Source organism: Monomorium pharaonis, chromosome 11, assembly GCF_013373865.1.
Source record: "Monomorium pharaonis isolate MP-MQ-018 chromosome 11, ASM1337386v2, whole genome shotgun sequence".
NCBI lineage: Eukaryota > Metazoa > Arthropoda > Insecta > Hymenoptera > Formicidae > Monomorium > Monomorium pharaonis.
The window spans coordinates 1,758,655-1,775,376 of record NC_050477.1 but is presented as its reverse complement, the minus strand read 5'-3'; the positions used below and the strand labels follow the sequence as shown (position 1 = coordinate 1,775,376).

At 39.5% G+C, this 16,722-nt stretch overlaps 2 protein-coding genes across 4 annotated transcripts; both read left to right on the top strand.

Moving 5' to 3' along the window:
* The first annotated feature begins 206 nt into the window (after positions 1–206).
* LOC105838887 (probable oligoribonuclease) lies at positions 207–1,696 on the top strand. The gene is made up of 5 exons (XM_012684798.3): positions 207–515; positions 751–827; positions 897–1,058; positions 1,135–1,355; positions 1,482–1,696. Exons 1-5 carry the CDS (start codon positions 413–415, stop codon positions 1,603–1,605), a joined length of 687 nt encoding a protein of 228 aa, XP_012540252.1. The 5' UTR covers positions 207–412; the 3' UTR covers positions 1,606–1,696.
* A 141-nt stretch (positions 1,697–1,837) lies between these two features.
* Positions 1,838–16,722, top strand: LOC105838888. 3 transcript variants are annotated; one of them, XM_012684799.3, is made up of 5 exons: positions 1,838–2,570; positions 3,563–3,691; positions 4,458–6,515; positions 6,636–6,801; positions 7,313–16,722. In XM_012684799.3, exons 1-5 carry the CDS (start codon positions 2,499–2,501, stop codon positions 7,525–7,527), a joined length of 2,640 nt encoding a protein of 879 aa, XP_012540253.1. In that variant the 5' UTR covers positions 1,838–2,498; the 3' UTR covers positions 7,528–16,722. The 3 variants fall into 3 exon arrangements, with proteins under 3 accessions (XP_012540253.1, XP_036149790.1, XP_012540254.1); XM_036293897.1 differs by having other exon boundaries at positions 1,838–2,753; XM_012684800.3 differs by lacking the exon at positions 1,838–2,570 and adding an exon at positions 2,763–3,136.

Below are 16,722 nucleotides of genomic sequence, written 5' to 3'. Positions count from 1 at the left end.
ACATAATAAATATAAAAACATCAAACAGTAATTAACATTAATATACACGTTTATTTGAAACAAAGTGTTTAGATAAATAAATTATCCCTATTTTATTGTTTATTTAATATTTTCTATTTCGGGAAAGTACTTTTTATAAATGCATCCCTTAAATAAAATATTTTTATTAATTTTAATTTTTTTACGCTGCCTTGACCTTTTTGCTGCAATTTGTTTTCTATCTTTCATCATTCATCGATGCACGTTTTTCGTTTTTTAACTTCTTTTTAAAATTATTATCGCGTTGTTATAAATTTATTTTATCAATTCTGCTTGCGAATAATCGGCGTTCCGACGATTAGGTGTAGCGTGAACTATTTAATATATTTTGTACTCAAACACGTGAGACGTTTTCCAATGATTTTCCAACTGCATGACGAGGTTAGGTTCAAAGTTAGTGAATATGATCTTTTCGCGCGCTACTGGATTTCTTTCCAGGTACCTGTATCACGGAGCTCGACGTTGTTTAAATAACGGTAATTAAGCGATTATTGTGCAAATTAAAATGCATGCTTGAAAGATGGAAAATATCTTATCTTTTACACTTGTCAACTTTGTCTAAAATTATCGAGATCTGAACGGTGGCTTTGATTATTAAGAATTTATTTTGTGTTAGTATAACACCACAAGTACTGTTTGAAAAGTTAACTGCTGTTCAAGTTGATTGGAATTTGAAGTTATACTAATTAGTATTTGTTTTATTTTGCATAGAACATGTTATTTCGACATCAGTGGAAACGCAGAATGAAGGTAGAAATGAAAATCACATTGTCTGGCTGGATATGGAGGTATGCAATTGTTGCAAATTGTTTAACGATTGAAAAGAGGAGAAAGTTGAAAATAAGTGAATTTTTCAGATGACAGGGTTAGAGGTGGAAACATGTCATATCTTGGAACTTTCATGTTTCATAACCAACGAACAGTTAGAGGTTACAAGTGATTACTTGAACGTTGTTATACATCAGCCAGATAAAGTCTTGGAGAATATGTCTGATTGGTGCAAACTACAACATAGAAAGGCAATTGCATTTCTTTTTCTCCTACATTTTTTATGCTGTAGTAATATAGCTTTTAATCAATTAAAATTAATTTTAGACTGGCTTAATCGATGAATGTCAAATGAGTAAGATTACATTAGAGGAGGCACAACAAAAGACATTGCATTTTTTGGAGAACTACGTCCCGAAAGGAATATGTCCATTGGCTGGAAACTCGGTCTACATGGATCGCATTTTCCTGAAAAAGTACATGCCATTGATCAACAATTATTTGCATTACAGGATCATCGACATTAGCTCAATTCAAGAGTTGGCTAGGTATAGTTGTATAATTGAATAATTATATAATTTGCATTTTAATATACAAATTTTTTGTAAAGTAAAATATATAATTAATATAACATATATAAAATATAGATATAAATTTTTTGTTGTCCTATTCAGGAGATGGCAGCCAAGAATATGTAAAGCAGCTCCAAAAAAACAACATGTTCACAGAGCTGCACTCGACATAAAAGACAGTCTAAACGAGCTTCGTTATTATAAGAAAAATCTGTTTGTATCATAAAGTTAAAAATGGATAGTTTTGACAATTATTCATTTTTCTATTGCTGTAATTAAACGACTTGTTTATATATATATGTAAGACAGAGGACTGAAAAAACAAATACTTCAAAAAACTTGTACATACTTTATTACTTTTTTGTAATATATCTAGTGCATTTGATAATTATTAGTTATAGTTCAATATTATATACATTTTCTCTCCTCTCTTCCTGTATATTATTAGTTATAATTTCAGCTATGATATAATAATAGTCAAAACCATAATTAAATTTTTAACGTCTTCAAATGACACATGATTTATAAAATATTAAGAATAATGAACCGATATGTAACACAAGAAATAAGTTATTTTTTGGTGAGAGCAAATCTTTGCGCTTAATATTTCCTTCATCAATTATTAAATACATTATTTCATTCTGTAAAATTCCTATCTGGATACATGTAATATCAACTTTATAACAAAACGAGAACGGAAGAGACATTCGTATTGGTTTCTAGGTAGATGAATAGATCATCTACAAAAAAGACATCTCGACCACACGGACGCGTCTTTCTTTCTCTCTTGCGGTCGGTTATTCATGTAGGTCAGTGCGGTGTTGGTTGGTGTCGCAGTTGCAGCGCGCGGCGCGGGTGCAACGGGGTGCGGCGACGGCGCAGGGCGCAGGAACGGCGGTCGACGGCGGTGACACGACGGTCGGACGGGTGGAAGGGAAGGGGGGGAGGGGGACCAACCCAACGCTCTCTTTTGGGAGTCGTGCAATCGGGACCGATCGAGAATGCTCGCGACCGCTGGCTGCTGCCGCGCGAGAAGAAGCGCGAGAGGGTGATGGCGAGTGGCGATGGTGTAGTGCTGCTGGGCGATGGTGGTGACGACCGCGGACTGTTTTTCTACCGATGGCTCTGTCCGAGGTGCATAATCTCGCCGCGATTATCGGCAGCAGCAGCAATACTTTCGCCGTTGGCAAGGTGAGATTTTGTGGCAGCCCCTCTCGCGTTTTTTTTTCCGTCTCTTTCCCAACGTATCCGTATCCCCGAAAGATCTCGGTGGCTTTCTCTCGACTTGACGCAAAGGCACGAACGGTTTATTGAGTTTATTCCGTCTAGCTGCACCGGCCAGTTTACACTCTCTACACTCTCGAAATGACATAAGTACGTATGTATACTCGGGCGAAAGAAAAAAGAAAAGACGTGGAATATTGCATGAAACCGCGACGTGAAACCGCCAGAGGCAACGAACTCGTGCCGACGAGGAGGAGGCGGACTAGGGCGGAAGGGTGCGATCTGCATTTGTTTGGGAGGAAGGCGAGGGAGCGAGGAGAGAAAGAGAGAGAGAATGGTCGCCCATGGGGCAGGGGGGGGAAGAGGAATGTTGAGTCTCTCGCGCGCTATTTTTCGCGAGAGTGCAAATAAATGGTGACGGTGGGTATCAGCTCGCGTGTGTCCCCGTTGCGATCGGCGAGTAAGCGCGGACGCTCGTCCGTTCGTGTATTATTGGATCTGCCTTCGCCGTTGCGTCGCGTACCTGCCTGCCCGTGAGTGCATGCGTGTGCGTGTTTGTACGTGCGTGTCGCGGCCCCGCGCGATCGTGACAACGAATATAGTCCCGACTGCGTCGCGCTCCCGCCTTCTTCGATTCTTCGTTATTAAGATTTCAATCGTCCCCGTCATCGGCGGCGGCCGTGGGCCGCGACTACTACGTCGCCGTAGGCATTTCCTCCCGAGCCGCCCTCGTCACGCCGTTCGAAAACAATCGATAGACTCTCCGTCGCGCGACTCGTCCCGCTGGCCTCTCCGTGGCCGCGGTATCGTGGAACGAGGAGGGCGAAGGGCCAGCGAGAGGGAAGGAGTTCACGGTCTCGCTCTCGTGTCTCTTTTTCTCTTTCTCGGTCACCGCCGCTAAATCGGTCACCGTTGGAAGTTTCACACGTTCGATGACAACGACGACTTTCTTTCCGTAGAATAACGAGAACGAGCGTGGTGTCAATATGCTGGAGGTGCCACGGAAGATTCACTCTAGGGACGGTGTGCACGGCGTGGAATACAGTCATTGGGGCTATGACTTAACGGGCTACGGCACGAAGAGAAACGTAAGTTGTGATTTTTACGGTCTACCTTGCTCGTAAGGTCGCTGTACCAATGATTGAGAAAATTATTAAACCAATAAGATGTAATAAATTGCAAATTGATCGATTTTAAAAATCTAATTTTTGTGTAGACTTAATAAAAAGATCATTTCTCACTTGAGAGAAAATTTAATTACATGAGTACAAAGGTCTTGGTGATTTTTGACGAGATAATGTTGCTCTTCTTGTAGTTCATTAACACTGGTAAATATCACGGTGAATTATATATTTTTGGAAAGGTGACAAGAGTGCTATTTATAAAAAAAGTTGATATGAACGAAATTGAGTCTGAAAATACAGAATATTTGCATACAATTGTAACATTATAAGAGTTTTGGAGAAAAAAAGTTTTAAGTTCTGTAAAAGACATTGAAAATTTTGTTATATTATAAATGTTTTTTTATGGCATCCACCATTTTGTTCCTCTTTCAAATTTGTTTATTGTAATTGCACATAAATATTTATCTTCAGATTGATTTTTTTTTTGTACAAAATGATACTGTAGATATTTCAAATAACATTTATTTCTTAAATAAATCTTGGAGTCGCTCTTCCAATATATAATTCATTGTTTTTTTTTATTTATCTGTCAAGGTTGACACACAGATTAGCGCTAAAAAAAGCCAAGACTTTTTTACTGATATTACATCTATACTTGGTGACTGGTGATACTGCAGTAAAATGATCATTTATTATCATTCCTGTACAATTTAATCTGCGATTTGTTTAGATGAATATCGAAGACGAGGATAGTCAAGATTTAAACAACCCCATGGTTAATGACTTAGTATCGAAGATACTCGACGAGGACTCTATTATTGATGCTTGTCACAACAACAGTTACAGCAGCGGAGGTGCTCCTTATCAAACGTTAGACTTTGCCAGTTCCTGTGTCAACCAGATCGCAGACAGTTCAGACACTTACCTGACCGATGTCGACCACCTGGTCACTCGTTACCCTCTGTCCAGCAAGCTGCATAATTTTTATAACAATGCCAAGAGTAGCGAGTACCACCATTCCAACAATCTCTGCAACGATCTGAAAACGTTGAATTTCGGCACATGTCTGCGACAGTCTGTGGATCAGGGTAATGTGTGTGGCAACAACATTGTTGCGCCGAGCGCGTACTCATCCTCCGATCTGCGATCATCGCATGTCGTGCAACACACCTCGAACGATGGCAGCATGTACACGACGAGCGGTACCAGCAACGTGCCGATGTGCAACGACCTGCTGACGACCACGTGCGGGGCGAGTTATGGTAAACAGGCAAGTGGCAACTGGACGGCGGAACCCCTGCTGACCGCCACGATGCCGGGAGGATGCCGGACCGAGCTGACCGGAAATTACTCGCGCATCTCGAGTTGCGCTAAACCGGATCTCAATTTCAACGTGGCCGCGTTAACCCCCCTGGCACTGGATTCACCGAATTCCGTTGCCATTGGCGAGCTCAGCGAATATCACAACAACAGTATGAGGCAGAGCGTGTCGTCGAACTCGTACGGTAACACCATGGTCAACGCCATGCACGATATGTACGGCGTTACCGGTAATCCTAGTCAGGGTCCTGGCCCATACAGGCCTAACTCGGCGATGACCGACCTGAGCGTCGACTCCGGCTTCTTGTCGAACTCGCCACTGCAGCACTTCTCGCCCGCTTGCGAGACGGCTCTGCACACGGCCTGCTTCGGGAGCGGCATGCAGCGCAACGGCATCGGCGATCACTACAAAGATATTCACGATACCCACGGCAGATTGAATATGGGTATCGGGATACCCAACGAGCAGATTCAATTCCTGCAATCGCAGGCTCGTAGCTACAAATTGGATCAATCTGTGGACCAAGATTATAAAAACCTGATCGACTATTATCCTCCCGGTACAAACAACTTTGTCACGTCCTCGGCGAGCAACCTGGACACGAACGAGAACGTTTGCTACCCTGGTGACTGTAGAATGGACAACAGTCTGCTGAAGATGATAAATCCGAAGTCCAAGTCCATCGAGACGACCAAGACGTACTCGCCGATAGGATTCCCGAAGAATCTGAGCTCGCGCAACTTGTACGCCCAGCCTATCGCCAAATACGGCTGTCACAATTATCAACAGTACACTGCCAACAGTGGCGACACCCTCAAGATACTGCAGCAACAAAATTCCACGTACTATCACAACGATTTGAAGCCTAAGGTCAACACGACGGCAACGTACAAGCTCGATGGATTCGACCTGACCAAGGACATTGCGTTCCCTGCAAGCGGTCACTTGACCGACCGCATCGCGGGATCCGCCTTGGACAAGGATGCCTTCAATCAGATTTTGAAACAACGACATCATATATCGAAATTACAGAGCATTCCAGCTGGAATCCCACCGCCCGATATTATTTTCAATTCTGGGATGATATCGGGTACGAATACCGTGAGATCGGGAGCAGCATTTCCGTCGGTGATGCCGGTTCCCGTTCCGGTACCGGTTCATCCCGTGCCACGGCTGTTCTCTGCGCTCTACGGTGGAAACTTGAGCTTTCGAAACGGTCCGGCCAGAAAGACAGGCCCCTCGAGCATTCTGCACTTCAATCTCGAGCAAACGTATGAACAGTTCAAACAGTTGGAGAAGGAGCGCAAGAAATGCGAGGCCGGACTGGCCGCGCATTTCCCGGGGAAACGGGTAACCAGCGCGAACAACATCCCTATCCCACGCCTTCAGGGAAATCCGTCAAGGGTGGATCGTTTGATTATCGACTACTTGAGGGAACATGCTCGTGTTATCACGTTGATAGCGAAGGTAAGATGTCGAAAATTTCTGTACATGAAAATAATTATTTAAAATTTATTTTTTTAATCTGTAAATTAAAGAGGCAGCACTTATATTAAGTATATGTATATTTGACTTTGTGATATACAGATGGAACGCTTACGCGGGACCCAGATGAACCAACGCGTGCACAAAGCTATGGAATATTGGCTGGAAAGTATCAAGTACGTTCAGGAATGTCGCAAGCAGGAGATTGCAAACGCTATCAAGCGTCAGAAAGAGAATCCGCATTGCATCTTGGCATACGACGACAATGGTAAGTATCACAGTTAAGAAAAGGTTTTAGAAATATTTATAGAAAGAATATAGACATACCTACTACTATACATATTGACAAGCAATCAACTTTTGAATAAATTCTCGAAAGTCCTACAAATTATTTTTAATCGCGAAACAATGAAAAAGATGTAATAGTTCTGAATTTTTCAAGTGCGATTTAAACTTTACTGTTGAAAAATAAAATTACATATAAAAAATTCTAAAATTTTTAACTTTGTTTTAAGTGTCAGAACTTGTTCCGAAATCAATAAAAAATTTATAACATTTGGGAGAAAGGAGCAATTCCCCTGATCTTTTTTATTTAATTTTGGAAAAGTAAGAAAAGAAAGTAATGATCACGTCAAAAGTAACAAAGTTATCTCATCCATTACTAATTTACAACAATTTAAATATTTGATTGTATACCTCAGATATTTCAAATATCGCCACTTGTAATGTTTGTAACATTATATATATGTGTGTGTGTATGTATGTGTGTGTCTGTATAGATATTCTGACTTTGGCTGGAAGCGTCTATGAATTGACGAAGGCGTCGCGATATGCAAGGACCGGTATGTACAATGCGCTTCAAGCTACACTACTTTATGACTTGGAGATAGAGAAGAAAGTCGTTGAGACTTCTAAGGATCCGGTGTTAGAGGCAAAGGTCTACAGCGAAAGTCAAACGAAAGACGGAACCAACGATTACACAAGCAATACTTAGCAAACTTGCGCTGAATCTACTTGGTATCGCTCATCTTAAAGTACTAAATCGAGAGAGTCCAGCAGCTTTTTACTTACGTACGTGTATTACGTTTTTGAAAAGCTTTTGCTGGTATTTACGATTAATTTTAAACTGTTGAAACAAAATGCCGCCCATTAAATTCAAAAACTTTCACTCGCGATACACGAGATAACATACATACGAATGTATTAAAGCGTGTAAAACGGACATTTGGGAAAAAAAAACGCGTGCGACTTTTTACAGGTTATTAATAACTCCATAGTTTTCTACCGTACGTATTTTAATGCTTAACGACAGTGTGTAACCGACTTAGCTTTTCGAGAACACCGATTTAGATACGAGAGAGTTTCGCCTGAACTGCCTATCCTTTATCGGTTTATCTTTGTCGCGTGTCAAACAAAAAAAAAATCGCTTCTTTCCTCGGCGCTCGAAATGGAAATAAACCGAGAGCAGTGTCGATCGTGTTTGAACCGGTGGTGAAGCAGCCGCTAGCTTTGAAATCGTCGACGACTCCGATTAACTCCGACAACAAGAACGAGATTGCTCAGATGTATTACATCCTTTAGAGATATGATATAGAAGAAGTCGTTCTTTGTACAATTACTCGTTTATATACGTATCCTAAGTTTAAACGAGATATAGATAGGCAGAGAACGCCGATGTACTCGTTCAAAAATGTTCGGCAGTAACTCGTTAGATTAGCTCAATGTGGCCTTCCTTGAATGTGTGACCCATAATGTGGTAGTAGATGTTCCAGGATTTGAATATTTCGCGAAGTGTAAGTGTGCGACGTTTAATCGCATGCAACACGAGCTTATATATGTATTCAGCTTTTATATATATTGTATATGTAAAAGCTGCAATATATATATGTATATTAAAATGTTGTTTACATATTAGTACTAATGTCAGACTTTTCACTATACTGATATCGCTCCGGATGTATTCTCACTTTACGAATTTTACGAATACAAAAAAAGAGATACATATACGACACGCACATACGCGAAGTAATCGTCTACGTTGCATCTACAGGTATACGCACAATGACATCGAATTACACCCGCACAATAAAAAAAAATTTTGCACAGTACATACATACGTAATGTATATGTATATGTGTGTATACACGTGTAATATACACATATACATAATGTTTATTTTATGTCATTGCTGTGTGTGTTGCTGTTCCTGCTTCATAACTCACTCTTATTGTTATTTTTGTATCAGACGTAACACACATCTCTGTGAGCGGAGCGACAAACATATCGCGATAAAATTGCGAACAATCGGGTAACTCGTAACAGATGCTAATTAGTACCTAAAGTTTCTATTGTCTGGCATTTAATTGTATGAAAGAATAACCGAGGTCAATCAACTTTCGCGCGTGTGCTTCGATTTCTCTTTCGTGATAATCGTGTTACCGTGAAGAGTCCATTATTTCAAATTGTCTTACATATACTCTTCCAGAATATGGATCTAAAATAGTTTAGAAAAATTAAGCTCACGTCATGAAACTACAATTTTTTTAAGTCAATCGCACATTCATATGGTTATCCGATCTCTATTTTTCTTTGTGTCGAGAAAATACGAAAATTCACGCATTTGAAAGAAGTACACGCGTGTTTTACGTCCGAATAATAAAATCTAGCGTAATTTACTGCACATCGCGCGTAAAAAGCGCGTTAAAAGAATACAGCATAGATATGTGTTTGACAATCCCTTTTAAACTGCATGCGATATTATTGCAAACTTATGTGCATGTATGCACGCATTCATACACAAAAATATGCATACAAACGCGTACACGTCTCAATATTTTGAAACTAGGATGACCAAGTATTGTGGCTGTGAAGTGGACATGAGGCAATATCATGTGTCCAATATGTAATCAGGATACCAAAACTATATTCGGATATGCTCGATACATGAATGGAGAAAAAATTAAATTGGCAAATATTTCAAGTGTTTGATTTTAAATGTAAAATTGCGTTTTAAATGAGTTTTATAAATAATTTATGGTGAGACTTCTTTACTTTTGTTTTTGTTTTAAGCTGTTTAATTGATATTTATTAAATTGATAACAATTTTGTGACTCAGTTTCGATTGCTGTTAGTTAGATTGTTGTGAAAGAAATTTTATGTGACGTTTTAATTTGTTGCAAATAATTTAATAATTAAGATAATCATTTTTATTTATTTTCAAAATTATTAAATTATTAAAATTCAAGCTCAGCGAATTTATATCGTTTTTAATATATGTTCATTATTGAACTGAGAACTTAAGTATTCTTCTCTGTACTATTGAACCTCTAGGATGGTATTGGTTATTCTTGTTTCAAGTAGGGGATACGATGTGTTGTATATGTAAATGGCTATTTTTTGATCAACGGCATTTATATTTTTATTATTTTTATTAAATACAATTATTTTCATAATCAGAATAATGTTGCCATTAACTTTAATATTTTCTTTTTTCGTAGAAAATTTTTTATATGCCAATAGTATTTTAAAAATTTATTGAATTCTGGAAAATGTGTCAAACATGATCTTAGTTGACATTCTGATAGAAGAGAATGCCATTAATTGAAGACACTTCGCGTTGTGTATGCGTACCTTTGTGTACGTGTGCTCGTTGCAGCAATGCAGTATAAGTGCGCCGCGTCCGTATATGTAAATAAAGAAAGCGATGTCATAATAATATAGCCGAAAATATGGCAGGAACTGACCAATGTTCGAGGCGCGAGACTGTTATAAGCTATGTTACTATATACATATATATATCATAAAGAAACGACATACATGCATAAATAGACCAAACATTTGTATAAATTTTCACTGCGGCAGTGGGTAAAGCTGCAAATTAATAGTTTGAGATCGAGAAAGAGAAAGAAATAGTTAATTTCTCTAATTACTTTTCTAAGATTGACTCTTAGAAAAATAAACTAATTAATTAGAGATGCTAATTACTTCCTGCAATCTTAAACTATTAATTCTTGTCGATCTAGGAAACAAAATGCTTGTCTTATATGTATATATGTCGTCGTGCAAAACTTAAAAATGATGCTTTTGCGGCGACGCACTTCTCGAGCACCCTCGTGATAACGATCGATATCGTTATTCGATAACGTTGTATCGAAAACTCATATCTCTCGTCGTAGAAAAAAAAATCGCGAATCTCGTCCGCCATTAAATATCGTGAAAGTATTTCTCTAAATGGCTTGTAAGATTAGTGTTAAATTGATGGTAGTTACGGTCGATACGTACTCGGAGCTATCAACGCATAGCTGATCCGTAGTTATTTTTCTAGTTAGTTTTTCTGTCCTACTTAAAGAGACTCATGTCGTGAGACCGCTACTTGCGATATGTATAATTTGTTACTTGCGACTTTGCGTTTATATAGATTAGCGGTTATCGATTTGACGCGCGACCACTTTGCCATGTCTTGAAGTGGCAGAAGCTTTTGTAGACGATCAGTATTTATATACGTGGAAAACTAAGATATGTTGATTAATATCTAAAGTTTTAATGAGTTTGTTACTTTTTTTTTTATCGAGTAAAGTTTGATTTAATTCTTTTTTTTTTACACGTTATGTAAACTTTATATAGTTGACTTGTCGTAGTTACTTGATGTTTTACTCGTTCAATTGTTCCTATATAGAGAGGATATAGAGAAATTCTATGTACTAAACTAGTATACTTGGCTAGTCGAGCGTATGTAGTATCGAGGTCCTTTCCGACTTACACTGTCTACGTCGTACTCTTTTGTTCTTCCTGATAGCTAGGTACGCTGCTTTCCGACTCGCCTATAAAGCGGCTTTAAGCCTCGGATAAAGTAAAGCTGTAAAATCGCAGGGCCTCGTACTATGCTCATTACGAATTTACCATTATTATGTGTTTCAGCGCGTAGTGTTATTTATTATATATCAATTTTACTATTCGTTTGCTTTTAAAATATATACAATTTCGGGTACTCCTTTTGCATTGACACTACGATATTGTACCTCGAATTTAGTAATAGCTAGAGAGACCAGCGTAGATATTCGAAGAAGCTTTTGTTCTGTCGATAGATAACAGGAATAAAAAGCGAGAAACCATGTCGCGACAATGGTTTTCGTGCAATCACCACGTGCTGATTTTGCGCGTGTATCGTAATTTACATGTATTCGGCGTAGAGAGAACAAAATGTGTAGGCAGGTAATATTGCGAGCAGCGAAACGAAAATCGAAGTGTAATGTTATCAAAATGTACAAGGGCTCCCATTTTGACTGTATTATCTTTTGTAGGCCGATGTATAATCATTTCGAGACGAGTAAAAGTATGCAAAAAAAATTATTCTTTACGTTTTAACGTTAACTATTTTTTTTCTGCTCAACGCAACGATTTTCACCGAATAAGTCTTGTGTATCACGTCTCTAATTTGTATAAATTTTTATCTCAGCATAGCAGCTTTTTTTTTTATAATTATAACAATATAAATTATAATAATCTGTAAGGCTATTATTGACTGCGTTTTGTTAAAATATTTTGTTTGCTTCTAACTTTGTTAAAGTTAGAATACGCTTTATTTTGAAACTAATAATTTAAGGAAATGGACTGATCGGAAGATAATATAGTAAAAAACGGGATGTACCGTATACGTATAAACGAAACACACATACACACAATATAAAATATGTGTTGTTATATTATAGATTTATATGTATGCGTGTTATAGGAATCGTTCTCGCGCTTTTCGCACAATGAGGGGAAAGAGTGCATTGGCCTGTACGTCGCGATTTTGTGATCGCCGAGCGAGAATATAAATATATAAAGTATTAACAGAGATATATCGAGAGCTTCTTAGATAAAGCTAGGGAACAATATGTACGGCTCTATCTCGCTGTCTTTCTTTCTATTTCATTCTCTCCGCGAAGCCTCCGCGCGCGAAGAGGAGTAATCGAGATCTGATACTGAAGCTCCGTAAATGATATTCAAGCTCCGCCGTTAATCGAAAAGAGAAAAAAAGTCCAGCACTCGTTTTCTCCCCGACCGTGTGGGAAATCCAAATGTGCGAATTAGCGTGGAGCAAGGTAGAACGGAATTCGTAGGCGCAATTTGGATAGATCGTTCATTAGACGCGTTTATCGGCCCTAGATGAGAACTCAGACTAGCGCGAAATAAGCTCAGGTCACGAGAAGCTTCCTGATGTTATAGACACTTAACGATGTTTAGACACTTAACTATCGAAGATTCGACGGCACGTTCGCCCCTCTGCCACGAGATAAATAATTCTTCCCGTCGCGTTGTTCGTTGTTTTCTGTTTTTATGTCGTATGTACATATAGCCACGTAAGAGTGCCGAGGGTTCGGAGACCGATCGGCAATCTCGTTGAATTTGGAGCTCGACCTCGTGGAGCGTTCGAGTCTTACATTCGCTTGCGTTTTCTCTTTTCTCCTTACAAGTGATATCCACGGTACCGGAAATCGAACTCCCCGGGATCATCACGGCGGTCTCCGAGACTCGGCAAAACCTGACCAGGGTCGGTGATTAGGCAACCAGCGTAATTTCTACTGAAAATGAAAGCGTTTAGTTGTCACTCGGCCGTCTGTGAGGAATGGTGCCGTCTTGCCGGCCGGTTTACTCGTAACACACATCGCCGCTTATTTTACATGACATGTACCGCATAGATAAGCAATAGAATCCACGCGAGAGGAGAGTATAGTCGAGGACGTAGGCTCTCTCGCGTGGACATCGTTTAGCCTCGTTCGTTCTTAGAGATTACATACGCGACTCGTAAGCCGTTTTACATGTTTAGAGCTCGCGCTCGTATCTCTCGAAATGATGCCACTTCTAATTATAGCGCGTTTAGGCTCACTGAAAATCCTCGATTAAACTCGTCGACGAGAGCGTTCGCAATGCGGGTCACATGGATGTCGCCATGAGGTACAATCGGCATCGGAATGACGAGTTTTGCATTAAATGGATAAACATTTATAAAACGAGAATAATGATAAATGTGTTTATTATATTAATTATCTAATATTTCAATATTTTATGTATTATTTATTATATAATATTGGTATCTTGGACACATTCAACACATTACAGTCACGCTTTCGTTTTCTGTATACGCGAGAATAGATTAGTTACAAATAGAAAGTTTCGACCGTTCTTATATCGATTGTATCAATCGGATGACTCCGATGGGTTTAACTCCGCGTATATAGAGTTTGACAGAGTCGAAGAGCTTACGTTTCTCCAGCTTAGCACCGAGAAAAAAAAAAAATATTTCTTAAAGAACAAGGATAAGCGCAATTCAGATAATTTCAATTGGACTCCGGTAAACCGAGCGTTTCAAAAGTCACTCGGTTCCAACATCTGGAACATACGAGTTCTTCGATTCGTCTAAGGGTGTTACTCGCAAGTTGCTACTTACCTTACATATGACTAATAATCTACAGATATTCGCGTCCGTTAGAGTTTAAGAGTGAAACTTATCGATTAGAGTTCCTAACACTGTGCTAGATAGTCGCGGACCCGGTGTTTTTCAACCGCGGTGACGTTGAAGCAACGAATTAGCCGGGCGATTACGCATCTTAGCTTCACGCTCCCAACTTTACTATAATCTAGAATCAACTTGGGGTGGGCCCGTTCGGGCTTAATATAGATCAGCTTTAATCTCGGCTTATCCTACTGTCTTCTTACTGTCGTAGAAACGTAGAAAAAGATAGTAAGTTAAACGAGAGATCGAAGTCGATCTAAATTGATTATCTAGAAATGAACACCGAGGCAGAGTTAAACCCAGTTGGAGCGATCGCGTGGGCTTTCTTACGGCGTACGTCGGCGCCGGGGGAAGCGCGACACGAACAAGGGCGACATCGATCCTCCTCCCGCACGTGAATTAAATTTTAAAACTCAAGACAATCGCGTCACTCCGCTTCTCAAGGCGTCGTGTGCGTTCAGGGTAATAGGAGCAAAATTAAAAGGGGGGGGGGGGGAAACAGGGAAAAGCGGGTTGAATTGGCCTACGTCACGTCGACGAGATCGAGCGGAGGTGCTCGGTTTGCGGACCATTAAACAAAGGATACTGTACAACGATTACGCTACAATAATATTTAATGTACCTCTAGATGGGAACGGGACAGAGCGATGGGTCTCTCGAATATCAGTTCGCGTCTCCGCGTGTCTAAAGGCGTTCTATAGAATTTTAGTCACGTTCACGAAACGCAGACGAGATCCCTCGCGCGTGGTCCCGGTATAAAAATACTTAGTAATCGTTTCCCATATGTATTTTATTATAGGACTCCGACGCATTTTTGGTACGAATTTATCGGGATGGTTTTGATCCTAAATCCCATTTCCTTTCTCCTCGAATACGTGCACCTTAGCCGCGATCCGCGAGGAGGGGGGTTTTTCGGGCACCAATTCGCGTGCGGCGCGAAATCCCCCGGGAGGCGATCGTCCTTCGTTCTACGAGAAAAAACTACGTTTATATTTTGTATTTCGACGAAGGGACGTAAAGGACCCCTTTTTGTAAAACGGCTCGTCAATCTCTTATAACGACTCGCTCGAAATCTCGCTCGTCGTCTTCGCTCATTTCGCTTCCTCGCGTACGCAACGTAACAGAGATGATTTTTAGGCGCGACTAGGTATACCCAATAGATCTTTATCGTCGTCGTTCGCACTGGCTTTCTCGTGTTTCTCGCGTGAAATTACAGGGAATCTGCCGTAATTCTGTAATAATCCGCCGCCGAGTTGCCACGAGCACGAGCGTGTTTTACTGCGATTGTTATTTTTATATTTAACCGTTAAGGATTTTCTACAGCGATTGAACGGTTATACCTTCGCGACGAATGGAAAATTGAATTTAAAAAAAGGGAAAAAATACCAAAAAAAAAGGAAGGCGAAGCCGTGGAAATTGGCCGACGTTTGTTTCTATCAATGTAGATTAACTCCAATTTTTTTAAAATTTATTTTTTATCTTTCTCTAATTCTTTCTCTCTCTCTCTAAGGGCTTAGAATTAGAATAAGATAAAGAAAAAATTAAAAAGCGAGATTAAAGTTAATCCATATTGCACACAGAAAAATATCAATTCGACTGCGAAGAAAAGCGGTAACTTAATTTTTCTTTTTTCTTTTTTAATAAGCTACGATTATCTTTGACGAAGAATATCTTCACGATAATTTTCTTAAAATACACTTGTGACAAATTTAATGAAAGGAAAGAATTTGACGAAGTATGTCATAAAATTTTATTCACGAAAAAAATTATAAGTAAATCGAATTTTTGTTTTAACTCAATAATTTTACTAGGATTCAAAATATATTTTATAATTAAATTTTATGGCTATAATAAACTTACTGAGATTTGTGAATATGTAAAATATTTGAAATAACTAATATTTATTTAATTCAAGTAATTTACATTATGAAATATTAAAAAAGTATTCTTTGTAAAAGACAATCTGTTTACTTAAAAGAAGAGAAATCCTTTTTTTCAGCATTAAACTGATATTTCTCTGCGGTAGGAATGAAATAACATGGTAGACCCGCTGATTCTTTTTTTTTACGCGTTACGGGCATGCCTTAAGTGTGTCAACGTTAATCGTGTCGACCGCGTGTTAGCATCTTCGTGTTTTCGTCGTCATCGTCGCCATAACTGTTCACCTCTATTCTCAACGCGACTCCATCTTTCTAATCCTCCAGCGACGGTTCTATCAATTCTTAAATCAATTCTCTCGTACACATATCGTAAAGAAGAAACACCGTGTTCTCATCTCGAAGCTTATACACTCGCAACGTCTGCGCGTTCCTCTCTCGCGTCTCGAAAAGACGTCGTCCCAGGATCGCACGATCGCTGAATATCACCTCCCTCCCTCGAGAAATTCCGCATCTCCTCCTGCCCTTTCCCTTCCCCCGCCGTTGGAAGCAAATCTTTAAAACGGAAATATTTTCGTAACGCTTTATTAGCTTCATTCCGCACGTATCGGCGTTACGGTGAAGCGCAATAGATTTTAAATACGTATACACGATCGGCCGATCTACCAAGAGCGAATTCTCGAGGTTCTATCCGCGAAACTTTAATTAATGCTTCTAGGCTGTGACTCGTAACCGAGAAATCTATCTCGCGCGTTATTATCGAAACAAATGACAATCCTTCCTCGAGCGAAAGTCGAAAAAAAAAAAAGAAAAA